Here is a 23,327-nt window from a genome sequence, read left to right on the forward strand (position 1 = left end):
GCATGAATCAATGAACAGAATGAATGAATGAACTGAGAACACTGGCAGAGTTTGCTCTATTCTCTGCAGCCTCCTCTGACTTCTTTTAAAATCACATTTTCTGGAGAAGTCATCAAATTAAGTAAAGGCCCATCTGTGGTTTAAAAGAAAAGAACACTTGCCTCTCCAGAAAAAGGAAACATTTAGAAAAGTTAGATTTCATCAGGCAGTAAATGAAATGAAATTCGTAGACCCATAAAAGGGAAGCCATGAACATATCTCTTACTGATCTCTTCTTTAGTTTACCAAAGATGTGTGACAGTTACCTGAGAACAGGTACCTCTTAGCTTGGCTATATTTCATTTTCCCCTTTTCATGTAACAGTTTTACAGCAGTCTTGAATATCTTCTTGATCTCATCTGATATCTCTTGCCAGGTCTTCTCATTGTTGGCTTTGGCAGAAGGCTGCATCTATGGAATTGTAAAAGGGAGATATTAGTCTTAAAATCATCAAAAGATAAGTCACTATTTAAGTGCAAGAAAAGCACTATTATTTGAAGGCCCACTATGTGCCGATATTATGATAGGTGCCTAACGGGCCATATCTCACTGAATCCCCCTATAACCCTGAAAGTTAGAAATGATGTCCATGTTATGTGTGAATTTACCCGAATTACACAGAATTTGTTTGTTGTGCTTTCTTATTACAACAGGTATTTCCTTTTTTCTTTTTTACATATTTATTTTAATTACATTGAGTTAACACAGTGTTATATTAGTTTTACACGTATGGTAGAGTGATTCAACACTTCCATACATCACCTGGTGCTCATCACAAGTGCACTCCTTCATCCCCATCATCTATTTAACCCATCCCCCCACCCACCTCCCTTCTGGTAATCATCAGTTCTCTATAGTTAAGAGTCTGTTTCTTGGCTTCTCTCTCTCTCTCTCTTTCACTCTTCCTCTCTCTCCCACCCTCCCTCCCTCCCTGTCTTTCCCCCTCCTTCCCACCCTCTCTTTTTCCCTTTGCTCATTTTTCTTCCTAAATTCCACATGAGTAAAATATTATGGTATTTTGTATTTCTCTGACTTCACTTAGCATTATACTCTCTACCTCTAGCCATGTTGTTGCTAGAGGCAAGATTTCATTTTTATGGCTGAGTAATATTCCATTGTGTATATTGCATTTTTATGGCTGAGTAGTATTCCACTGTCCAATTTCTTTATCCATTCATCAATCAATAGACACTTGGGCTACTTCCATAGTTTGGCTATTATAAATAATGCTTCAGTAAACATAGGGATGCATGTATCCCTCTAAATTCATGTTTTTGTATTCTTTGGGTAAATACCCAGTAATGCGATTGCTGGATAGTAGAGTGGTTCTATTTTTAACTTTATGAGGAACCTCCATACTGTATTCCACAGTGGCTGTACCAGCTTGCATTTCCACCAACAGCATAAGAAGTTTCCCTTCTCTTTTAACCGACAACACCTGCTGTTTCTTGTGTTGGTGATTTTAACCATTAACACTAACGGGTGTGAATATCTCATATTGGTTTTGATTTGCATTTCCCTGATGATCCATGATGTTGAGCATCTTTTCATGTGTCTATTGGCCATCTGGATGTCTTCTTCAGAAAAATGTCTGTGCAGGTCTTCTGCCCATTACTTAACTAGATTACTTGTTTTCTGGGGGTTGAGTTTTATAAGTTCTTTATATACTTTGGATACCAGCCCTTTATTGGATAAGTCATTTGCAAATATCTTCTCCTATTCAGTAGGTCACCTATTAGTTTTGTTGATTGTTTCCTTCCCTGTGTAGAAGCTTTTTGTTTTGATAGAGTCCCAATAGTTTGTTTTTCCTTTTGTTTACCTCACCTCAGGGGACCTATCTAGAAAATGTGGTATAGCCAGTGTCAGAGAAATTACTCTCTGTGCTATGTTCTAGGATTTTTATGGTTTCAGTTCTCAAGTTAGGTCTTTAATCCATTTTGAATTTATTTTTGTGTATGGTGCAAAAAAAAAGTGGTCCAGTTTCTTTCTTTTGCATGTTGCTGTCCAGTTTTCCCAATATAATTTGTTGAAGAGACCGTCCTTTTCCCACTGGATATTCTTTCCTGCTTTGTTGAAAATTAAATATAGTTGTAGGTTTATATCTGGGGTTTCTGTTATGTTCAATTGATCCATGGGTGTGTTTTTGTGCCATTACCATACTGTTTTGATCACTACAGCTTTGTAATATAATCTGAAGTCCAGAATTGTGATGCCTCTAGCTTTGCTTTTCTTTTTCAAGGTTGATTTGGTTATTGGGGGTCTTTTGTGGTTCCATACAAATTTTAGAATTGTTTGTTCTAGTTTTGTGAAAAATGCTGTTGGCATTTTGATAGGGATTGCATTAAATGTGTAGATTGCTTTGGGTAGTGTAGACATTTTAACAATATTTGTTCTTCTAATCCATGAGTATGGAATGTCTTTCCTTTTCTTTGTGTCATATTCAGTTTCTTTCATTGGTTATTTATAGTTTTCAGAGTACAGGTCTTTCACCTCTTTGGTTAGGTTTATTTTTAGGTATCTTACTATTTTTGATGCAGTTGTAAATGGGATTGTTTTCTTAATTTCTCTTTCTGCTGTCTCATAATTGGTATATAGAAATGCAACCGATTTTCCTACATTGATTTTGTATCCTGTAACTTTACTGAATTTGTGTATCAGTTCTAGCAGGGTTTTGGTGGAGTCGTTCAAGTTTTCCAAATATAGTATCATGTCATCTGCAAATAGTGAAAGTCTTACTTCTTCCTTACTGATTTGGATGCCTTTTATTTCTTTTTGTTCTCTGATTCGTATGGCTAGGACTTCCAGTACTATGTTGAATAAAAGTAGTGGGAGTGGATATCCTTGTCTTGTTCCTGATCTTAGGGGAAAGGATCTCAGTTTGTCCCTCACTGAGGATATTAGCTGTGGGTTTTTCATATATAGACTTTATTATGTTGAGGTATTTTCCCTCTAAGCCTACTTTGTTATCATGAATGGATGTTGCACTTTGTCAAATGCTTTTTCTGTGTTTATTGAAATGATCATATAGTTCTTATCCTTTCTCTTGTTAATGTGATGTATCACACTGATTGGTTTATGAATATTGAACCACCCTTGCAACCCAGGAATAAATCCCACTTGAATGTGGTGAATGATTTTTTAAATGTATTATTGAATTCAGTTTGCTAATATCTTATTGAGGATTTTTGCATCTTTGTTCATCAGGGATATTGGCTTACAGTTTTAAGTGGTGTCTTTATCTGCTTTTGGTATCAGGATAATGCTGGCCTGATAGGATGAATTTGGAAGTTTTCCTTCCATTTCTATTTTTTGGGATAGTTTGAGAAGAATAGGTATTAACCTCTTCTTTATATGTTTGGTAGAAATCCCTTGTGAAGACTTCTGGCCCTGGACTTTTGTTTGTTGGGAGATTTTTGATTATTGATTTAATTTATTTTCTGGTTATCAGTCTCTTCAAATTTTCTAGTTCTTGTTTCAGTTTTCGTAGTTTATATGCTTCTAGGAATTTATCCATTTCTTTTAGGTTGTTCGATTTGTTGGCATATATTTTTTCATAATATTCTCTTATAATTGTATTTCTGTAGTGTCAGTTATTTCTCTCTCATTTGTGATTTTATTTATTTGAGTCCTTTCTCTTTTTCCTTGATAAGTTTGGATACAGGTTTATCAATTTTATTGATTTTTTTCAAAGAATTAGCTTCGTGTGTATGTGTGTGTGTGTGTATTTATTTGTTTTGGTTTTTATATCATTTATTTCTGCTCTAATCTTCATTATTTCCTTCCTTATGCTGGTTTTAGGTTTCATTTGTTGTTCTTTTTCTAGCTCCTTCAGGTGTAAGGTTAGGTTGTTTATTTGAGATTTTTTTTTTGCTTCTTGAGTATGCCTGTATTGCTATAAACTTCTCTCTTAGAACTGCCTTTACTGCATACCAAAGGTTTTGGATCATTATGTTTTCATTTTCATTTGTCTCCATATATTTTTTTATTTCCTCTTTGATTTCTTGACTGAACCATTCATTATTTACTAGCATGTTATTTAACCTCCATGTGTTTGTGGTCTTTCCAAATTTTTTCTTGTGGTTGACTTCTAGTTTTATAGCATTGTGGTCAGAAAAGTTGCATGGTATGACTTTGATCTTCTTGTATTTTTTGAGGTTTGTTTTGTGGGCTAATATATGATCTATTCTGGAGAATGTTCCATGTGCACTTGAAAACGTGTATTCTGCTGTTTTAGAATGGGATGTTCTTAATATATCTGTTAAATCCATTCAAAGCCATTGTTTCCTTTTTGATTTTCTGTTTAGATGATCTATTGATGTAAATGGGTTATTAAAGTCCCCTATTATTATTGTATTATTTATTAGTTCCTTTATGTTTGTTATTAACTGTTTTGTGTATTTGGGTGCTTCTATGTTGGGTGCATAAGTATTTACAATTGTTATATCTTCTCGTTGGATTGTCCTCTTTATTATTACATGGTGACCTTTGACTCTTGTTACAGTCTTTTTTTTTTAAAGTCTGTTTTGTCCAATGTAAGTATTGCTAGTCTGGCTTTCTTTTGACATTTGTTTGCATGATAAGCATTTCTCCATTCTCTCACTTGGAATCTGCAGGTGATTTAGGTCTAAAGTGAATCTCTTGTAGGCAGCATACAGATATGTCTTGTCTTTTTATCCATTCTGTCACTCTATGTCTTTTGATTGGAGCATTTAGTCCATTTACATTCAAAGCAATTACTGATAGTATATATTTATTGCAATTTTATTACTTGTTTTATGGTTGTTTCTGAAGATTTTCTATGATCCTTTCTTGTCTTCTATTATGTTTGCCAATTTGTATTCCTTTCTGTTTATTCCTTGCGTATTTATTAGTAATTTTTGATTTGTGGTTACCATTAGGTTTGTATATAACCTCTTCTGCATATAGCAGTCTATATTAAGTTGATCATCATTTAAGTCTGAACACATTCTTTTCTCCTCTCTTCCCCATGTTTTAGGTATATGTTGTATTTTATACCCATTTTTTTGTGAATTCCTTGATTGATTTTTTTTTACAGAAATATTCACTTTTACTGCTCTGTCACTTTTAGTCTTTCCTTCCCACTTAAAGAGACCCCTTTACTATTTCTTACAGACCTGGGTTAGTGGTTATGAAGTCCTTAATTTTTATTTGTCTGGGAAACTGTCTCTTCTCTCATTCTGAATGATAACCTTTCTGGATAGAGTATTCTTGGCTGCAGGTTTTTCCCATTCAGCACTTTGAATATATCATGCCACTCCCTTCTGGCTTGCAAAGTTCCTATTGAAAAACCTCCTGCTAGACTTATGGGTTTTCCCTTGTAAGTAACTGACTTCTTTGGTCTTGCTGCTAAAAAAAAAAAAAAAAAATTATCACTAGATGTTATCAATTTAATTACAATATATCTTGGCGTGGGTCTGCTTTTGTTGATTTTGATGGGAGTTCTCTGTGCCTACTGGATCTGGATGTATTTTCTTCTCCAGAATAGGGGAGTTTTCAGCTATTATTTCTGCAAATAAAGTTTTTATCCCCTTTCTCTCTTCTTCTTCTGGGACTAGTTCCCTAAGTCTCTTCTTGTTTTGCATAATTCTTTTTTTCTTTCTTTTGTTCAGCTTGATTACTTTCCATTGCTCTGTCATCTAGGTCACTAATTCATTCCTCTGTTTCTTCCAGCCTGCTGTTCATTCCATCAAGTGTGTTTCTTATTTTGTTTATTGAGCCCTTTATCTCCGCTGTTATTCTTTATCTCTGTGTTATGGGTTTCACTTATGTCCTCCACTCTTCTCTTAAGTCCAGTGAGTATCCTTATGATCATCGCTTTAAATTCTCTATTAGTCGGATTACTTATGTCTATTTCACTTAGATCTCTGGCTGTGGCCTTGTTCTCTTCTTTCACTTGGGATAAATTTCTCTGTCTCCTCATTTTGTCTGTCTCTTTGTGTCTGTTTCTCTGTATTAAGCAAGTCACCTGTGTCTTCTATTCTTGAAAGTAGTGACCGCAAGAAGAGGTCCTGGAGTGCCCTGCAGTGCAGTGTCTCCTGTTTACCAGAACCTGGACCTTCAGAAGAGTATCCTGTGTGTGTTGCTTATGCCCTGTTGTGGTGTCTGAGTCACTTTTTCTTTTAGTGCAGTCATCTGTACTGACTCTCTGCCTGTTGTGGGCTGTTCTTTCGCTCTGTGGTGTTAGTGGAAACCAGATAGGCCATCTTTGAGGGGGTGTGCCCGCCAGGGAACTTGGGATGGGGCGTCAGTGTTAGCAAAATTTGTGCTGGGCCCCTGGGCTTATGTCAGATCCTTGAAGTGCTAAGGCAGTCGGGGACTGTGCCACACGGTGGCCGGGGATGGGAGGCTGGGTGGGCTGTGTGGTGACGGCGAGGCACGTCTGGGTCTGGTGCTAGAGGGCGGCTGAGGGCACATGGCTGGGCATGGCATAATGGCAGCTGTGGGCCAGGCAGCGGCAGGGTGTGCAGAACTTGGTTTTAACAAAATTTTCCCTGAGCTCAAGGTGAGGCTAGTGGGCCAGTCCTCAGAACTCATGGGTATGGTGCACTGCTAGCAGGTTAGGCAGCAAGTGTCTCTTGGGTTTTGATACAAATTTCATAAAAAAATGATCCCTTCAATATCCTCTAAAGAGAACCGACAGTTAAAAGAGAGGTGCTCATATGTTTCCATTCGTCTTTAGTTGTTTCTTCTTTGTTTGTTTTTATGATTCTCTAGGCAATCGAATGGGAGGACTGCCTACCAAACAAGTAACATTTATAGAGTCTTGGTGATAATCTTATTCACACCTTCATTAATTTAACAAAAATTTATGCAGAAATACCTGCATGGGTGGGGTTTAGAGAATAACTTAAGTTCCCCTGGAGGATCTTAAAATCAAATGATAAAGGAGCATCTAAAGCCAATTAAATAGTAACATATGAGCAAGTGCTCCCAAACCACTATGTAAACCTGGTTTCCTGAGGTATTATGTCTTTTGATATCTACATCAAAATGTAGTTGTAGTTGCTGTGCCAGCAACTACATTTCCTCCTGGCATATATATTTAACTGAGGAATGGCTTGGATATGTCCTAATACTCCCATCCATAGAAGCAAGAATCTTGCAGATAATTACTTTGAATAATGCATGGAAGGGGACGAAGAAAAATGAAGGATCCTGACATGATTTCATATTGCATGGAGAAAATGCTTTATGTTAAATACCAGGATGACAAATACATACGGTTCTTGAATGAAGAATTGTCGCTAAGCCAGGGCTGTTGTCCTCTCAGAGATGCCTGAGCACCAAATATATCAAGGATGTTCTCTTCGGAAGAGGGATGGATATCTATGCCTTCTTTAAATTGAAAACAATGTGTTTTTTTAATTAAGTAGGCCCCACACCTAATGCGGGGCTTGAACTCATGACCCTGAGATCAAGAGTTGCATGCTTTACTGACTGAGCCAGGTGGGCACCACCATGCCTTCTTTTCAATCTGTCTAGGAATCCTTAATAAGGAATAGGCCCATCCATTTTCTCTTCCTCCTTTATTCTGTTTCAGGGGACACATAGTAGATACATTTAGGAGCCAAACTGGAGAGGAGACAATGATAACTGTTTGCATCATGAATCAACCTCACTTGAAGATTCCACACGATATACAAGAATATAAGTTATGTATGAAATGTTTAAGGACAGTTACTGAATTAATCAATGAGAGACTGTAATAGCTAGGCAGACTTTAAAAAGACACCCCCCCAAAGAAACTTCCACAAATCGAAAATACAACTGTTAAACTTGAAAATTTTATGCATGAACAGAGTGGACACAGCTGAAGAAAAAAATTACTGAGTTGGAAAAGACCTAAAATAATCTGGAAAGCAGCATGGACAGCTAAGGGAATTGATAATGTAAAAGAGAATCAAGAGACGTGGAACCTAGACTGAAGTGGTCCAGTGTAAATCCAATTATAGAGTAAAACCGAAAGAACAGAGGAAATAGAGGAAAAACATTATTTGATAAGATGATAGCTGAGAATTTTCCAGAACAGATAGAATACATAAATTCACACATAGAGGATGTATGACATATATCATTCAGAATAACATGGGTACATTATGGCAAAATGGGAAAAATAAAAATATTTTCAGATGAACAGAGTTTATCACTAAGAGACCTCCATTAATGGAACTTCTGAAGGTATACTTGAGAAAGAACCCCCAGGAGGAAAGTCTGAGAGGCCAAAAAAGAAAGGTAAGTAAAAACTGGAAAGTTTCAGGGTGCCTGAGTGGCTCAGGCCATTAAGCATCCAACTGTTGCTTTCGGCTCGGTTATGATCTCACAGTTTGTGGGTTCGATCCCTGTGTCAGGCTCTGCACTGACAGTATGGAGCCTGCTTGGGATTCTCTCTTTCTCTCTCTCTCTCTCAAATAAAATAAACTTAAAAAAATTGGAAAGTTTCTTAGCTTTGGATTGTGTTGTTCAAAAGAAATGTAGGGTCAAGGGCAGAATAATTTTCTGTCTACTGTGCCTTTTCTGTGGAGGGAAGCATCTCTGGATGATGAACAGTGGAGAGTAATGGACACATATATACTTTGGAGAGAAAGATAACTCACTGCATTTTTATTGCTTTGCAGCATTTCTGACTTAGGTCTGAGGTAATAAGCCGCTGGCACCGAGTTCTCATCGCGACAGTACCACTCTTCCAGGAGCTTCGTCTCCAGCTTCGCCTCTATGGCAGCATCCAAGATCATTTCAAACTCCGAGGCTTCGACTTCTCCGGGGATTCGGATGTTCCCATATTTTTCTCCTAATAGTCCCTGTGTATCCACAAAAAAGTTCAGGTTAGTGTATCACCAAGAAAATTCCTTCTGTCGTATTCACATCATGTAGCTACTTGATAAATAATAAATAGACACCAGGTACATTGTTCCATCAGTTGTTTTCTTTTAATCACAGCATATACTTTTTTCCCCATGGATTATTTAATAAGTAAAATCAGATCGTTTATATTGTAATCATAATAAATTCATATACTGAGAATTGAGATTGCATATCATATTAGGCAAATTCAACATACAGAATTTTGTCGCAAATTTATTTTCCCAAAGTTTACATGATACAGCAAAAGTTGTTCTATTCTGACGTTTTTTGTTTGTTCATGACAAAGAAAAATGACATGCTGCACTCTATGAAATATCAAACATGCAAACTCCCAAACAAAAAAATTGCCTTGTGAAGAGTAAACAGTATATGATTCCAAGCCCCAGATTAACACGGCTACAAATGCAAGTAGGAAATCATTGAATGCAATGCTACTGTGGACCCCAGTATAACTAAAAACAATTCAAAATGTAAACAGGACACAATTTTCTCCTTATGAAATTCCCAAAGAAAAACATGCTCAGTGTTATGTGAAGGTGTGAGGGACGCCTGGGTGGCTCAGTTGGTTAAGTGTCCAACTTTGGCTCAGGTCATGATCTCACAGTTTGGTTCATGAGTTTGAGGCTTGCTTTGAGTTCTGTGCTGATAGCTCAGAGCTTGGAGCCTGCTTCAGGTTCTATGTCTCTCTCTCTGCCCTTCCCTGCTTTCACTCTGTCTCCCTCTCTCAAAAATAAATAATAAACATTAAAAAAAAAAGGTGTGAGAAGATACCCACATAGCCTTGACAGGGGTATAAATTGATACAATTATTTCACTGAAATATTTGATTCAGGCAGACTGTATTAAAAGCCTTAAAAATCTATATAACTTTCATCTTGGCAATTTTTCTTCTGCAAAATTATCTTTAGAAGATAATTAAGGTTGTACATATAAAGACTTACCAGAATATTTATGCTGATAGTGTTTTAACAGGAAAGAATTGGCATAACAACCTAAGTGTCCTGCCCATGGGAACATTTAAATAAACTCTGGGACCTCTATTCAAAGGATGCAGCAAGTCATATTCTAGAACTGTATTGATGTAAAAAGATTATTTTTTCTTTTTCAAGTTTTTGTTTAAATTCCAGTTAGTTAACATACAGGGTAATGTTAGTTTCATGTGTAGAATTTAGTGATTCATCACTTACATAACACCCAGTGCTTATCACAAGAGCCCTCCTTAATGCCCATCACCCATTTAATGCATCCCCCCGTCCCCTCTCCCCTCCAATAACCCCCGGTTTGTTCTCTACAGTTAAGAGTCTGTTTTCTGATTTGCCTCTCTTTTTTCTTTTTTCCCCTATGTTCATCTGTTTTGTTTCTTCAGTTCCACTTTTGAGTGAAATCATATGGTATTTGTCTTTCTCTGACTGGCTTATTTCACTTAGCATAATACTTTCTAGCTCCATTCACATCATTGCAAATGGCAAGATTTCATTCTTTTTTATGACTGAGCAATATTCCATTGTATATATGTACTACGTATTCTTTATCCATTCATCAGTCGATGGACACTTGGGCTCTTCCATAATTTGGGTATTTTTGATGGTGCTGCTATAAACGTTGGGGTGCATGTATCCCTTCGAATCAGTACTTTTGTATCCTTTGGGTAAATACCTAGTAGTGCAATTGCTGAATTGTAGAAGATGTTTATAATATATTATTAAGTGAAAAGGGAAGTTACAAAACAGTATGTATAAGATGATTCTAATGTTATATATATATATATATATATATATATTACATATATATACAAGAGAAGATTGTGTATATATGTATGTACAAACATATATACATGTAAGAAAGGTTTTATAAGAATGCACAGAAGTAGTATCAATTATTATCTTTGGGTGGCTTTAAAATTTACTTAGATTGTTTTATGAACTTCTTGGGTTTTTTTTTAAAGTTTATTTATATTTTGTAGTGATCTCTACACCCAACGTGGGGCTCGAACTCACAACCTTGAGATCAAGAGTTGCATGCTCCACCAACTGAGCCATCCAGGCACCCCTGAACTTACTGCTTTTTTATTAAGAATTTGTGTACACATTATCACTTTGTAATGAGAAAAACAACAAGGATTAAAAATTCTTGAGGCGCCTGGGTGGCTCAGTCGGTTGAACGTCCGACTCCGGCTCAGGTCATAATCTAGCAGTTCGTGAGTTCGAGTCCTGTGTCATGCTCTATGCCGACAGCTCAGAGCCTGGAGCCTGCTTCAAATTCTGTCACTCTCTCTCTCTCTCTGCCTCTCCCCTTCTCATGCTCTCTCTCTCTCTCTGTCTCTCAAAAATGAATAATAAACATTAAAAAATTTTAAAAAGTTCTTAAACCTAGTGATGCGGTCTATCCTGCTTTGTGGAACCATACTTCCAAGCTCCTCTAAATGTCTGCTTAAGCTTGCGGTTCTTGCAGTGTGGTCCTCAGACAAGTAGCCTTGGCAACACCTGGGGACTGACTAGGCCTGCAAATTCTCACGTCCCATCCCAGACCTGCTCGTCAGAAACTCTGGGGGTAGGGCCGAGCTGTCTGTGTTTTCGCAGGCCCTCCAGGTGCATGAACCACTGGCTTAAGCTAGTAAAAATGTTAGCTTCTCTAGCATCTGGTGTTCCAATTACTTTTCAGTCTTATCTAGTAGCAACAAGGAAGGGACATAATGAAACTCCACGACAAATCTATGCTATCCAAGACAAGTTTGTCTGCTTTATAGAATCCATGGAAAGATTTCTCCTTAATCCGTGGGCACCTTCATCCTTTCCTCCTGTTGACTAGTACCTTAACCCTAAACTTCAAGCCTCATTTACCCATTGGAATGTGAATTGTGGTTTGGCTTCTGACCTTGGTCCACTTCTGAACTACCTCTACTGCTTATCACTGCAGTATCCAGAGTGTCATCTCATACAGGCAGGTGAGAGAATTCAAGTCCTGGTACATCAAAGTCCCAACTAAATTCCTAACCTAAACTCTGTTACAAGATGGTAAGCCCCATAAGGACTGAGGCCCGAGGTGTTGCTTCCTAGCACATAGAAAACATATGTATTTTTAAAACCCTATTTATTGAATAAATGAATGAACCAAGGTAGAGAAAGAAATCTTTAGACTTTGCTCTCTTCTCAGCTGAAGCTTCTTCTTGTGTTCAGAGGTAATATTTCAGCTCTCAACAGGGGGACTGATAATTTGGGAAGGTACCAGTCTTGTCTGCAACCTTTGTTTCAGCCTGTGATCTTTTAATAATTCCTGTCTACCCACATTCCTGGTTGGGCCATGCCCTGTCTCCTTGGGACATAATCTGTCTCATCTAATTGGCTTACTCAAGCTGATTGTGGCTAACTGAACTCACCTTTTCAAGCTCAGGTTTTCTCAGTACTAGCCTCAAAGACCAGAGAGGAGGAAGATACAACCCGCTCGTCCTCTTTGGCTGCATAAAGGTCCTTTGGAAGGGCCTTGAATGGAGGGACACCACCACTTTATTATTTTAGCATGGTAAACAAGGGTCTTTGGAGGGTTCTGTTGACATAAGGGTGTTCTAACTTTGACTCACTGTATCAGCTTGAAGGCCACGTGGGAACACTTTCATTATAATCTGCATTTGTTTTGGGCTATTCTTGACAACAGGCTGTAGGCAACAAAAATAATGTTATTTTGAGTTGCTTCTCACTTTCTATTTTGTGAAGGAATAATTGACATACAATGTTGCAGTAGTTTCGGCTGTACAGCATAGTGACTCAATATTTGTACACATTACAAATGGTCACCACAATAAGTCTGGTTACCATCTGCCACCATACAAAGTTGTTAGAATATTATTGACTGTGTTCCCTGTGTTGTACATTATATCCCCGTATCTTATTTATTTTATACCTGGTAGCTTATACGTCTCAATCCCCTTCACCCATTTCATCTACCCCCTCATCTCCCTCCCCTCTGGCCACCATCATTTTATTCTCACTTTCAGGATTCCTCTTCTAAAATCTCTTATGTTAAACTTGGATAAATGAGCACGTATGACTTCTCATTCTGCCACAGATACAGAAGGAGATGACATTTTTAAGGCTAACCAGCCTGAGGATTATCCTATTCCTGTTGGCTAGTCTGGATAAGGGTAGTCACCATTTTTAGTCAGGGCTCTCTATCATGAGGAGTGAGGTTTTAGTGCTGGGATGAGCTACCTAGAAAACCCATATGGGCAAAATAGGGAATACGCAGACTTCTAAGTAGTAGCCACTGGAGGAATCCAAAAAGGCATTCAGTGGAGTCTGGCCATGGGTGGAGGATATGGAGGACAGCCAGAAAATTAAATATGGGGTTAATTGACCCTTCTCCAGCTAGCGGTCAATGAAGTCCAATACCATGGACCCAGCTATCAAGGTCCAGGGCAGGACTGGCTGGATCTGGGATATGGAGTCAGGAAGAGGACAAAATAATGGCTTAGCAAAGCAAGATGGTGTCCTAGCACAGGACCATCATCACTGCACTAGCAGTGAACTAACTCCTGGCTCTTTATCTTTCTGCCCTAACCAGGGCTGGTTCCAGAGCCTAGGGCCGGGTCAAATCTATGGATCGGTTTCTAAAATGTGTGCCATGGATTACCCACACCTGGATCACTCAGGGTGCTTGTTAAAATGTATGTTTCAAGATCACTTCTCAGACCTGAAGAACACTGTGGTTGGCAGCCCAGGAATATGCATTCTCAAATGAGATCGCAAATGAATCTAGAATTTGAGAACCACTTCTACGGGCAATGCATATGAGTAATGGTTAGCAAGCACTGAAGGGGCAGGATGGGGAACACAGCAGGTCAACATAAAAATCGAAGGCTATTCAAAAATAATTATTTGAGTGGAACAGCTGGCACCAAATACTACAATTATTGGATCGATATAGTAAGGCAAAATGTTTTTTAGAGGAGAGATACTAAAGAAGAAAAAATATCCTCATCCAATTCAAATAGCAAATGTATATCGAGCACCTACTATTTATAAAGTGGTAATACAGAACTTCAGAAAAGTAATGATGTGCTACAGGCTTAGAGTTTCTTATTGGATTGTTCTCCCCAAGTCTTTTCCTTCTATTGATTCTTCCTTTAGGTGGAATGCTCATAAATCATGAAGCAGTTACTTTTCAGGAGTCCAGGACAGGATTCTGTCTTAGTCTTATCTTGCTATTTCAGAAATAGCAAAAAGAGAAATAGCAAAAGAGAATTTTGCCACCACATTTTTCAGGAAGACTTTATGGGGTTCTATGTGGCTATAGTTTCAAGGTAACTCACAAAGCATGCCTATATCTGCCAGGGATGGACACAATCAATTTAGAGTCGGTTAACCTGGTTGCAAAGTCCAGTACATATGGTTGATGGCTCAGAGTGGGGGTAGAGATACAGGACCATACTTAGGAGGCTAGCAGTCAGATTTGAGGTGGCAAGATGGAGTCCATCTTGGTTTTCTAATTCGATGATTCCTTAGTTCTGTAGTCACAGGCAGTATCCATGAATGACTTCAGAAACTATGAGCAAGAGTCCACCGGCAATAGAATATTCACTAACTCGTCCATATCCTTCTGGCCCCAGTGCTCAAAAGCTCATTTTTTGCTTAGTTAAATCAAATTTGCCCATGTGTGGGAGAAATTTGGTGGCAAGTTGAGGGACTACATTTTTTGCATTGAGGTCCATTTTTTTTAACTACACTATATAGATCAATCTACCTGTGTGACCCTGTATGGAAGAAACGCATCATGTCTGAAATAATTTTTAACTTTTTATTGAATTGCTTAACACACTGTCAATATACATATGAACATAAATCTATGGAATTTCTCCTGTCTGCAGAATCACCATAATCACCTCTCCCACCCCCTAATCAAATGTGAATACATTTAAATTGCCCATTCTTCAACACTGAAGATAGGTAGGTGGAAACAATCCAGTTGAGTTGTCAAATAGAATCTGGGAGTTAAGTTCATTTGTCTGAACAGCCTAAGATAATCTTCTACTATTTTCAAGGTAGTTTCTGCATGTAAAATCCTAGCATAAGAAATGCTTCAAGACAGATGCTTTAGAACTAGAGAGAGGTGATGGCTGCACAACACTGTAAATGTACTAAATCGTTCCACTGAATCGTTCACATTAAAGTGGTTAATTTTATGTTCTGTGAATTTCACCTCAAGTGAAAAAAGGAGTGTTTTCTGAATTTTTCAGTTCTTTGCAACCAGGAACTTGAATGTAAAAGGACTCTACTTTTTGTAGCTCCCTTTCTTTATACGCTGATATAGATACATCTAATCCCATTGCTTTTAAAGGCTTAGAACATTTTCTTTCCTTTTCGTTGATGTTTCTTTTCTACTGGGCAAACACTGATCCCCACCCCCACCTCTCTCTGCTCTTCAGGTGCACTTGGTTCTCCCTGGGCTTGCAACTGAGAATCCTTGGGCTCTGAGTCTGATGGTATGCAGCTTATGTTGTAATGGAAAGAACAGAGGGATTGAAATATTGGTAAAGGTGTGGTAAAGGCACCCCACTCTGTTGTGGGGTGCCAGGAAAGGCATGTGAAGGCAGTCTTTTTGGGGTTATGGGTGAGATGCCTTGTAGGCAGGTGGACGACTGCTCTGGGCTGCTATTTATGAGCCAAAACTCATGGGGGCAACTGGAAGGGAAAGGAGAGATCTTCCCCACACTGGCGCTATCACAGGCTGAAGCAATACTCATAAATGCCCTGTGACTAACCCAGTCACTAATGTAAGGCAGGTGCGACTCTTCCTTCCTTCTGTAAGATTCCCTTTTATTTCTTAAAATAAAACCCACATTCATATACACAATTTCCCCTCAGGATTCTGTGAGGTAGGTAGAATCGCAGAAGAAAACCCCATCTCACAGACCTCCACTGGCTTGCCCACGACCACCTCTCTAAGAAGACGTTCACGTACCGGCAGTCGAACATGGGGCTTTTCAGTCTTTCTACTTCATCAGGTTACTGTGCTATGCTCCCTCCTAACAGTGCCTTCCAGTGGCTGATTTGCCCGTGATGGCTCTTCCAGCCAGTGCCCTTGGCAGGGCCACCATCCACGGGCACGCAGTCTGTGTGCAGCACACCCCCAGGGGGCACTGTTCACAAGGACGGCAGCATGTTCAGTGTTATGGCCCTGGCTGTTGGCATTCTTTTTATCGGATGTATTGTTGGGTGGAGGGACAAGCACGGTCGCGATGGACCTATGACAAGGAGCTCATAGCCAACCTTCAGAGAGCTCTGCTGTTGAGTGGGGCCCCAAAACCAAAGGGTCAGTACCTGCTTTCCATACTTAATAGTATTTTCTCAATGTTTCTTTGAAGTCAACAGGCAACTTTACAACTGACTTTTACATTTTGAATATAAACGTAATATAAAGTACTTTATTTAGAAGTGAATTGCAACTCAAATTACTCAAACATGACATTTCATATGCCATAAGAGGCAAGAGTAAATGCAGAGAAGAGAATGTGACGATTAATTTTATGTGTCAACTTGACTGGACCGTGAGGTGCCCAGGTGTTTGACCAAATGTTATTTCTGGGTGTGTCCTTAAGGGTATTTCTGGATGAGATTAGCATTTGAATCAGCAGACTGAATAAAACAAAAAGGTGGAGGAGGAGAGAATTTACTCTCCCTGCCTATCTGAGCAGGGACATTGGTCTTCCGCCCTCTGCCTGGGACTTCCATCAGTGGTAGTGCTGGGTCTCCAGCTTGCCGACGGCAGATTGTGAGACTTCTAACTTATCTGTTAGAATTAAATTATGTCCACACTAAAGACGATCTGGATAAGATCTGCAAGAAAGGTTTATCTTTTGGCGCCAAAAGACAGAAAGGTAATATCTTCAGAAAACTGGGCTTCTCTTGGTCATTAAAGGTGCACTCTTGCATACGGGGTTGCCAAAAGTGGGTGTTAGCAGATATGTTTAGCACATAAAGCACTTAATTATCCAGATACCCATGTTGGAATTAACAGTATATTCTCATTAGACATTTACTGGCATCTGTCTATGGGCAAAAGGATCTATCCACCTCCCACCATTTGTACATAGTGAGCCCGTGTTTCACATACCACAAAAATGAATTTCTGAAATACGACCGACAAAAAGATACACTCTTGCACGCAAATAACCTGCATGTCAATAAAGAATATTTTGAAATTAGGAAAGGCAGATGTTAAGAATGACCTTCTTTCTCTGAGTCTCAGCTTTCACATCTGTAAACGGAGGTAATTCTTGAGGCTTTGTGTATTTGTCTAGCAGCACATCCACTCTGGTTTATTGTGAGAATCAAACGGCTGCTACAGATGAAATGCTTTACATTTCACAGAATGCTTGGCACACTTGGCAATATATATATAAGGCACCACTACTTTACTCGTAGTTTATAGAGAAACATACGTACGCAATACACTCAAACATACATGTAACGGGAATAAATCCTGAGAAGTACTACTGGATAGGTAGATAAAGGAATAAAATACCTCTTGATTGCAAAAAGGAAAACAGAAGATAGCAAGGAGGAAAAGAGTGGGTAGCTAGTTGCTTACAGGTGTAAGATGGTAAGAAAATATATAGCCCTGGGGCACCTGGGTGGTTCAGTCGGTTAAGCATCTGACTTCGGCTCAGGTCATGATCTCACTGTTTGCAAGTTCAAACTCTGCATGGGCTCACTGCTGTCAGTGCAGAGCCCGCTTCAGATCCTGTGTTTCCCTCTCTCTCTGCCCTCCCCGATCTCAAAAATAAACATTAAGAGAATTGAAAAAAAGAAAATACGTAGTCCGGTAAGGACAAACTCCTCTGTTCTTGAACAGGGGAGGAAAAGAGGTTTCAGTAAACTATGTGGGGTTCACCATATTAGCTAGTCAGAGTACACAGATGCACGGAGTTAACCTTTGTGGAGAATTCAAGCAGTGCTTTAGGGACAGCTGACAACCCTCATGTCAAATAAGTTCTAAAAAAATGGAGCAGTTTGTGTCATCAGTGTGTTCCTAACCATGTTTGGAGGAATTGAGTTACTTAGGTTCAATCATTCTACCAAAAAAGTCCAGCATTGCTTTGGACTGAACTGTGTCCCCTGAAATTCATATGTTGAAGCCCTAACTCCCCCATGTGATTCAGGTAGGGCCTTAAGGAGGTGATTAAGGTTGAATAAGGTCATCAGGGTGGAGTTTTGTTCCAACGGAACTGGTGCCCTTATAAGACAGAAAGAGACACAGCATTCTCTTTGCCTTACAGGGACACAGCCAGAAGGAAGCTGTCTTTGAGCCAGGAAGTGGTTTCAACAGGATCTGACCATCTTGGCACCCTGAACTTGGACTTGTAAACTCCAGAACTGTGAGAAAAGACCTGTCTTTTTTTCCTTTTTTAAAAAATTTTATTTAAATGCAACTTAGTTAACATATAGTGTAATAATGGTTTTAGGAGTAGAGTTGAGTGAGTCATCACTTACATATAACACCCAGCGCTCATCACAAAAGTGCCCTCCTTAATACCCATTACCCATCTAGCCCATCCCCCCACCCAACACCCCTCCAGTTTGTTCTCTGTATTTAAGCGTCTTATGGTTTGCCTCCCTCTCTGTTTTTGTCTTATTTTTTCTGAAGCCTCCCATTCTATGGTATTTTGTTAGGCTAGCCCGAGCTGATTAATACAAACCTAATGAACAAAACGAAGCAGATTTTGTCAGTGTAAGATCTGGTATTTCTGGCAATTCATCACTAAATGTCCTGAGGGGGTAAATTCATAGATTAAATGACTTACCAATTACATAAAGTATGCAACAGAATAACTAAGTTAATTCTTCCATCTAGTTTGAGAGTCTCAGCTCATAATCAAATTATAATTTTACCTTTTTTCTTTTATGGTTTAACTATGGGTATTTACATACTGAAACCCACTGCTGAACTCATTAATAATAACATATCAATAATAATTCTCCCTTTTCCTTATTATGATGGGCTTCTGTGTGTAGGAAGTTCCATTACCTAGAAAATACTGGACATAACTCTTGCTCTTTAGAAACACCCAAGCAAGGGAAGCAAGCGTAAGTGTGAGAGGATTGGGTAATAGAACCACAGGAAACACAGCCATCCTGGAGCTGGTGGTTAATTCGCATCAGTTTCAAAGTACAGATCGTAACCCTAACTGTGGCCCGTTGCCTCACAAAACTGAGAACTAAGAAATGTGTAAGGATTACTGAAATTCTAAAATGCTAAAGGAGTAATTCATTGAAAAAGTGGATACAAAAGAGCCAGGGTGTTTGGGGGGGGGGGTGGTGTAAAAAGGAGTGGGGAGAGCGTTCTGGACACAGAAGTGAGATGCTGTTATTTCAGTGGTGCTGTCCATGAAGCAGTCACAAATAAGGATCTGTAAGTCCCAGGACTAATCTGGCTGGAAAAGTAGTCCTGGAAGTCATCATGTATTCATTCAGCAAATATTGATCATGGTCCTTGCTCCTTTGAGCTTTTAAAGAGAGCACTCTGCTATCTGTATGAATTAGGTACTTTAAGGGAGAATTACAGAGTGGAAAGAGAACAGGGCTGAGGACCACCACGTTTGAGTGTGGGCACAGGGCAGGAGGAGGAAGAGTGGAACAGTGTCACAGAAGTCCAGAGGGAAGGGAATGATGCTGCTGAAAACATTCATACAGAGTTCTCATAAAGCCATGGGAAAATGCATAAAGGACATGAACTGGTAATTCATAGAGGCAGAAAAGCAAGGGCCAGTGAGCATGAGAGAGAACAGTGCTCAACTCTAGCTTTATTAATGATCACAGAACTGTAAACGCAAACACATGTGATTAAGGCTTTTTGCTAATCAAACTAATACCTAATAGTGCAGAGGCAGAAGGAAACAGGCACTCTGACACAGAGAACCAGTACAAATGGGTATAACCCTGCTGAGAATGTAATCTGGCAGTAGGTAGAAGATTCTACTTTGAGAAATCCATTCTACTCTGCATAAAGATTTGTTTACTAAGATGTTCAGCAATTTTTAGCTTATATTTTGGTTTTATTCTAGAAGATATATTAAATATACCAGTGTTTGTGTAAACAAGAAAACAGAAACAAATTTCCCATCAAAATCAATTCACCTAAGGTGTGGGACAGAATTCTGCTTGAGTTTCTATTTTTCTAACTCTGAGAATTTAAAAACTAGAGAAACACAAAACATAAAATAAACAACTATGCCTCCACAGCCTAGCTTGGCCACTCAACATTTGGTCATATTTTCAAGTGACTTTTTAAAAATAGGCTTTTCCTACTGATGAATAGTTAGACTCTTCCATTTTTTTTAAATACAAATAATACCATACTAAATATCCTACCATTAAGTTAGTAGATACTGAGGGCATTATGTTCATGGAAATGACATCCGTTTATATTTAATCCGTTAGTATTTATATCGAAAGTCCCACACTCAGACCAGATTGCTACCTTCATACTTAAAAATGTGGATTCAAGGGGTGCCTGGGTGGCTCAGTTGGTCAAGTGTCTGATTCTTGATCTTGGCTCAGGTCATGATCTCACGGTCTGTGGGATGAAGCTCCGTGTTGGGCTTTGTGCTGACAGAGCAGAACCTGCTTGGGATCCTTGGTCTCCCTCTCTCTCTGCCCCTCCCCTGCTTGCACTTGCCTCTGCCTTCTCTAAATATAGTTACATAGATAGATGAATGAATGGAGTCCAGTCATGTTTTAGTGCCTGTGGAGCCTGGTTCTTGCAGCCATTGTCCAGCTGGCTGGGTCTGTATCCCGGCTTGGATACATCGCACAACGCCTCGTCCACAGGGGGCTCTCCCTTCTCTTCCTGCTGCCCTGCAAGGGTCAGCCCCGGTCAGTGTGTCTAAGATTCTTTTAGAACTGCCCATCCGTGTGCAGATCCTGTGAGGCTTTTCAGCACTGCTTTGAAAGCCTTCCCAAAAGAGCTGAATTGCCGATGCATGCCTCTGGTCCACAGTTCCAAGCAAAGTTTCTTCTTTTGAACTGGGGTTAGAGAAGAGAGGCCTAGAAGGAAGCCTGGCATCTGCACCATGGGCCCGAGGGCTGGACAGAAGGAAAGCTGGCTTGAGTGTTAACTGTCTAAATGGCAGCATTATTAACGGGTCCCCATTAATAAATAAGGCCTGGGCTCATGAAGGTCTATGGCGACTTACAAGTGTCCCCCTCAGTATTTGCCTAATTCATAACTGATGTTTTACATTTCGAGGTTCTCCTAATATCTTGCATAATAATCTCTCCTCTTAGATGGTAGTAAATTGAGCCAGTATTCTCTTTTTGTTGACCCAGTATTTTCAAATGCATTTAAGTGGTTTTCAGTAAAAGGAATGCACATTTGAATATTATCCTTTTTCTTTCCTGATGGAAAATATTGAGTTAAATATGGAATTATTTATGGCCATCCATATTTCCTAGGCTCTAGCAACTGGTGATAAACTAGAGTCAAAATTATTGCCACAAAATAGGATTGACCTGGCTTTCTATCTACCCTCCATGGAGCTCAGAATCCTGAGTTCCTCCACAAGAGTTCTGGGAGACTCAGGCAGGGGTATTTCAGATTTGCCCTGGGGTTTAGTGGTCATGCTACTCTGCCGTTTTGCCTTTGCAAAGCCTTCCAGTGTCTTCAGAAGCAGTGGGAAAGAGCAACAGCTGGGTTGTGGGGGCCTAATCAACACTGCTACGGCAGCCAGTACCCACCATGGACCATAATGCTAGAGCTGATGCCTGAAGACCTTCATGCCAAGGGTACTTGTGACTGATGTCAAAGCAGGTGTTAAAGAGCAGGTGTCCCTCTCTCCTCCCATCCCCCACAGATGCCAGTGTTGCTGTCTGTGGTCACTGCAGATGCCTGAGCTCCTGCCATCCTGAGTTCTTAGCTGTCCACAGCTCCATTTGCTCTGACCATCCTCTTTTCTCCTTTCCCAATCTGAGGACGTGGGCTGTACTTAGACCCACCCCTCCCTTCCATGATGGCCTTTTTCCCTGGGACCAAACTCCTACGTCTGGTTTTACCCTTCCTGGATGAGAAATATCTGGAGGCTTTTCGATGTAACCATTTTTGAAGGGACCCTCCACCATTCCTCTCATGGCTGCTAACTTGTTTGAATTCTCGAGTCAGGGCAGTTTCTTAGACTCATTCTAGGGTTCGTCTTCCAGTAATTTCAGTGATTGTGCCTATTGTACAGTAACTGATTGATCCAGCACCACTAGCTCTTCCACATGAGAGGGAGAAATACGAACCAATCACATGCCATTAACTCATCTGATCCTTGTAACACCATTGTGAATTCTTGCTTCCATGTTGAAGCCGAGAAACTGGAAAATCAGAAAGGTCAAGTAACTTCCCTAAGATCCCACAGCTGGTTAAAGATGGAGTTCAACTCTGAGCCCACGTCTTCCTAATGCAAGTCCATAATCTTTCTACCGTATCATGCTTTCTTTAGGGAGACTTCCAAATGGCTAGTTTATCCCTTAGGCATCTTAAAAACTCTTTAAAATAAATTTCAATAGGAAAAAAGTCTCAGCTGTATTTTATACTTTTATTTCACCTTGATGTAGATCTTAAACAGAAGACAATGGGTGCAATTTAACTTTTATTGATGAGGTGGTACTGAGAGTGGTTAAGAACACAGTCTCCTGCTGTGTGACCTCAGGGAAGTTACTTAGCCTCTCTGTGCTCCAGTTTCTTTATCTGTAAACTGTAGATGACAACAGTGCTAATCTCCATGGGTTGCCATGTGGATTAAGAGTATTAATTTAAGGGAATTAGAAGGGTAACTGATCATAAGCATAAATGCTCAGTCAAGGCTACATTTTAATTGATGAACCAGTCAATAACCTATCACTGTGTACTACGTTGATCAAATTCTTTTATACATTTTTATTCTGTAAATGTCAGGCTGCGAGCTCTCCTTTTTCCAGCTGTCACAATACCCATTTCCAGCAGACTTCCTTTACTAGATCTAATGGGGAATGAGAAACTGTACCAGCCAACCTTTTATAGAACTGTATATTAAAGTGAGTCTGACTGACATTTGAAGAAGACAGATTATTGGTGACTTTGGTATAGTTTCATTACAGCTACTTCTGGAGCATAAAGCTAATTTATCTTTATTTTGGAGTGTCAGATTTTTATTTTTTGAAGTGTTGAGGCCACTGAAAGACTGATCTCCAGATGAGAAAAATGTAATTCTCTATAATGTGAAGAAGTACAGTGCAGGCACCGGTCATTTACAAATAAACCTTATGAAGACTTTGAAACATCCCCCAAAGTAGAGAGACCAACATAATGAGCCCACAAACCTATTTCAAGGTTCAATAATTACCAATACTTTAATAATCTTGTTTTATCCATCTTTGGCAATCCCATCATTT

General features: G+C 39.4%; 1 protein-coding gene across 1 annotated transcript in view; it reads right to left on the reverse strand.

Moving 5' to 3' along the window:
• Positions 1-23,327, reverse strand: part of NWD2 (NACHT and WD repeat domain containing 2) — a 181,199-nt gene that overhangs the window by 14,066 nt on the left and 143,806 nt on the right. Inside the window, exons 4-5 of the mRNA XM_042934043.1 lie at positions 8,655-8,858; positions 306-450 (exon numbers count right to left, since the gene is read on the reverse strand). Coding sequence (XP_042789977.1) covers positions 306-450; positions 8,655-8,858 — 349 coding nt within the window. The remainder of the gene's footprint in view (positions 1-305; positions 451-8,654; positions 8,859-23,327) is intronic.

This window comes from Panthera leo, chromosome B1 (genome assembly GCF_018350215.1).
Source record: "Panthera leo isolate Ple1 chromosome B1, P.leo_Ple1_pat1.1, whole genome shotgun sequence".
NCBI classification, from domain to species: Eukaryota; Metazoa; Chordata; class Mammalia; order Carnivora; family Felidae; genus Panthera; species Panthera leo.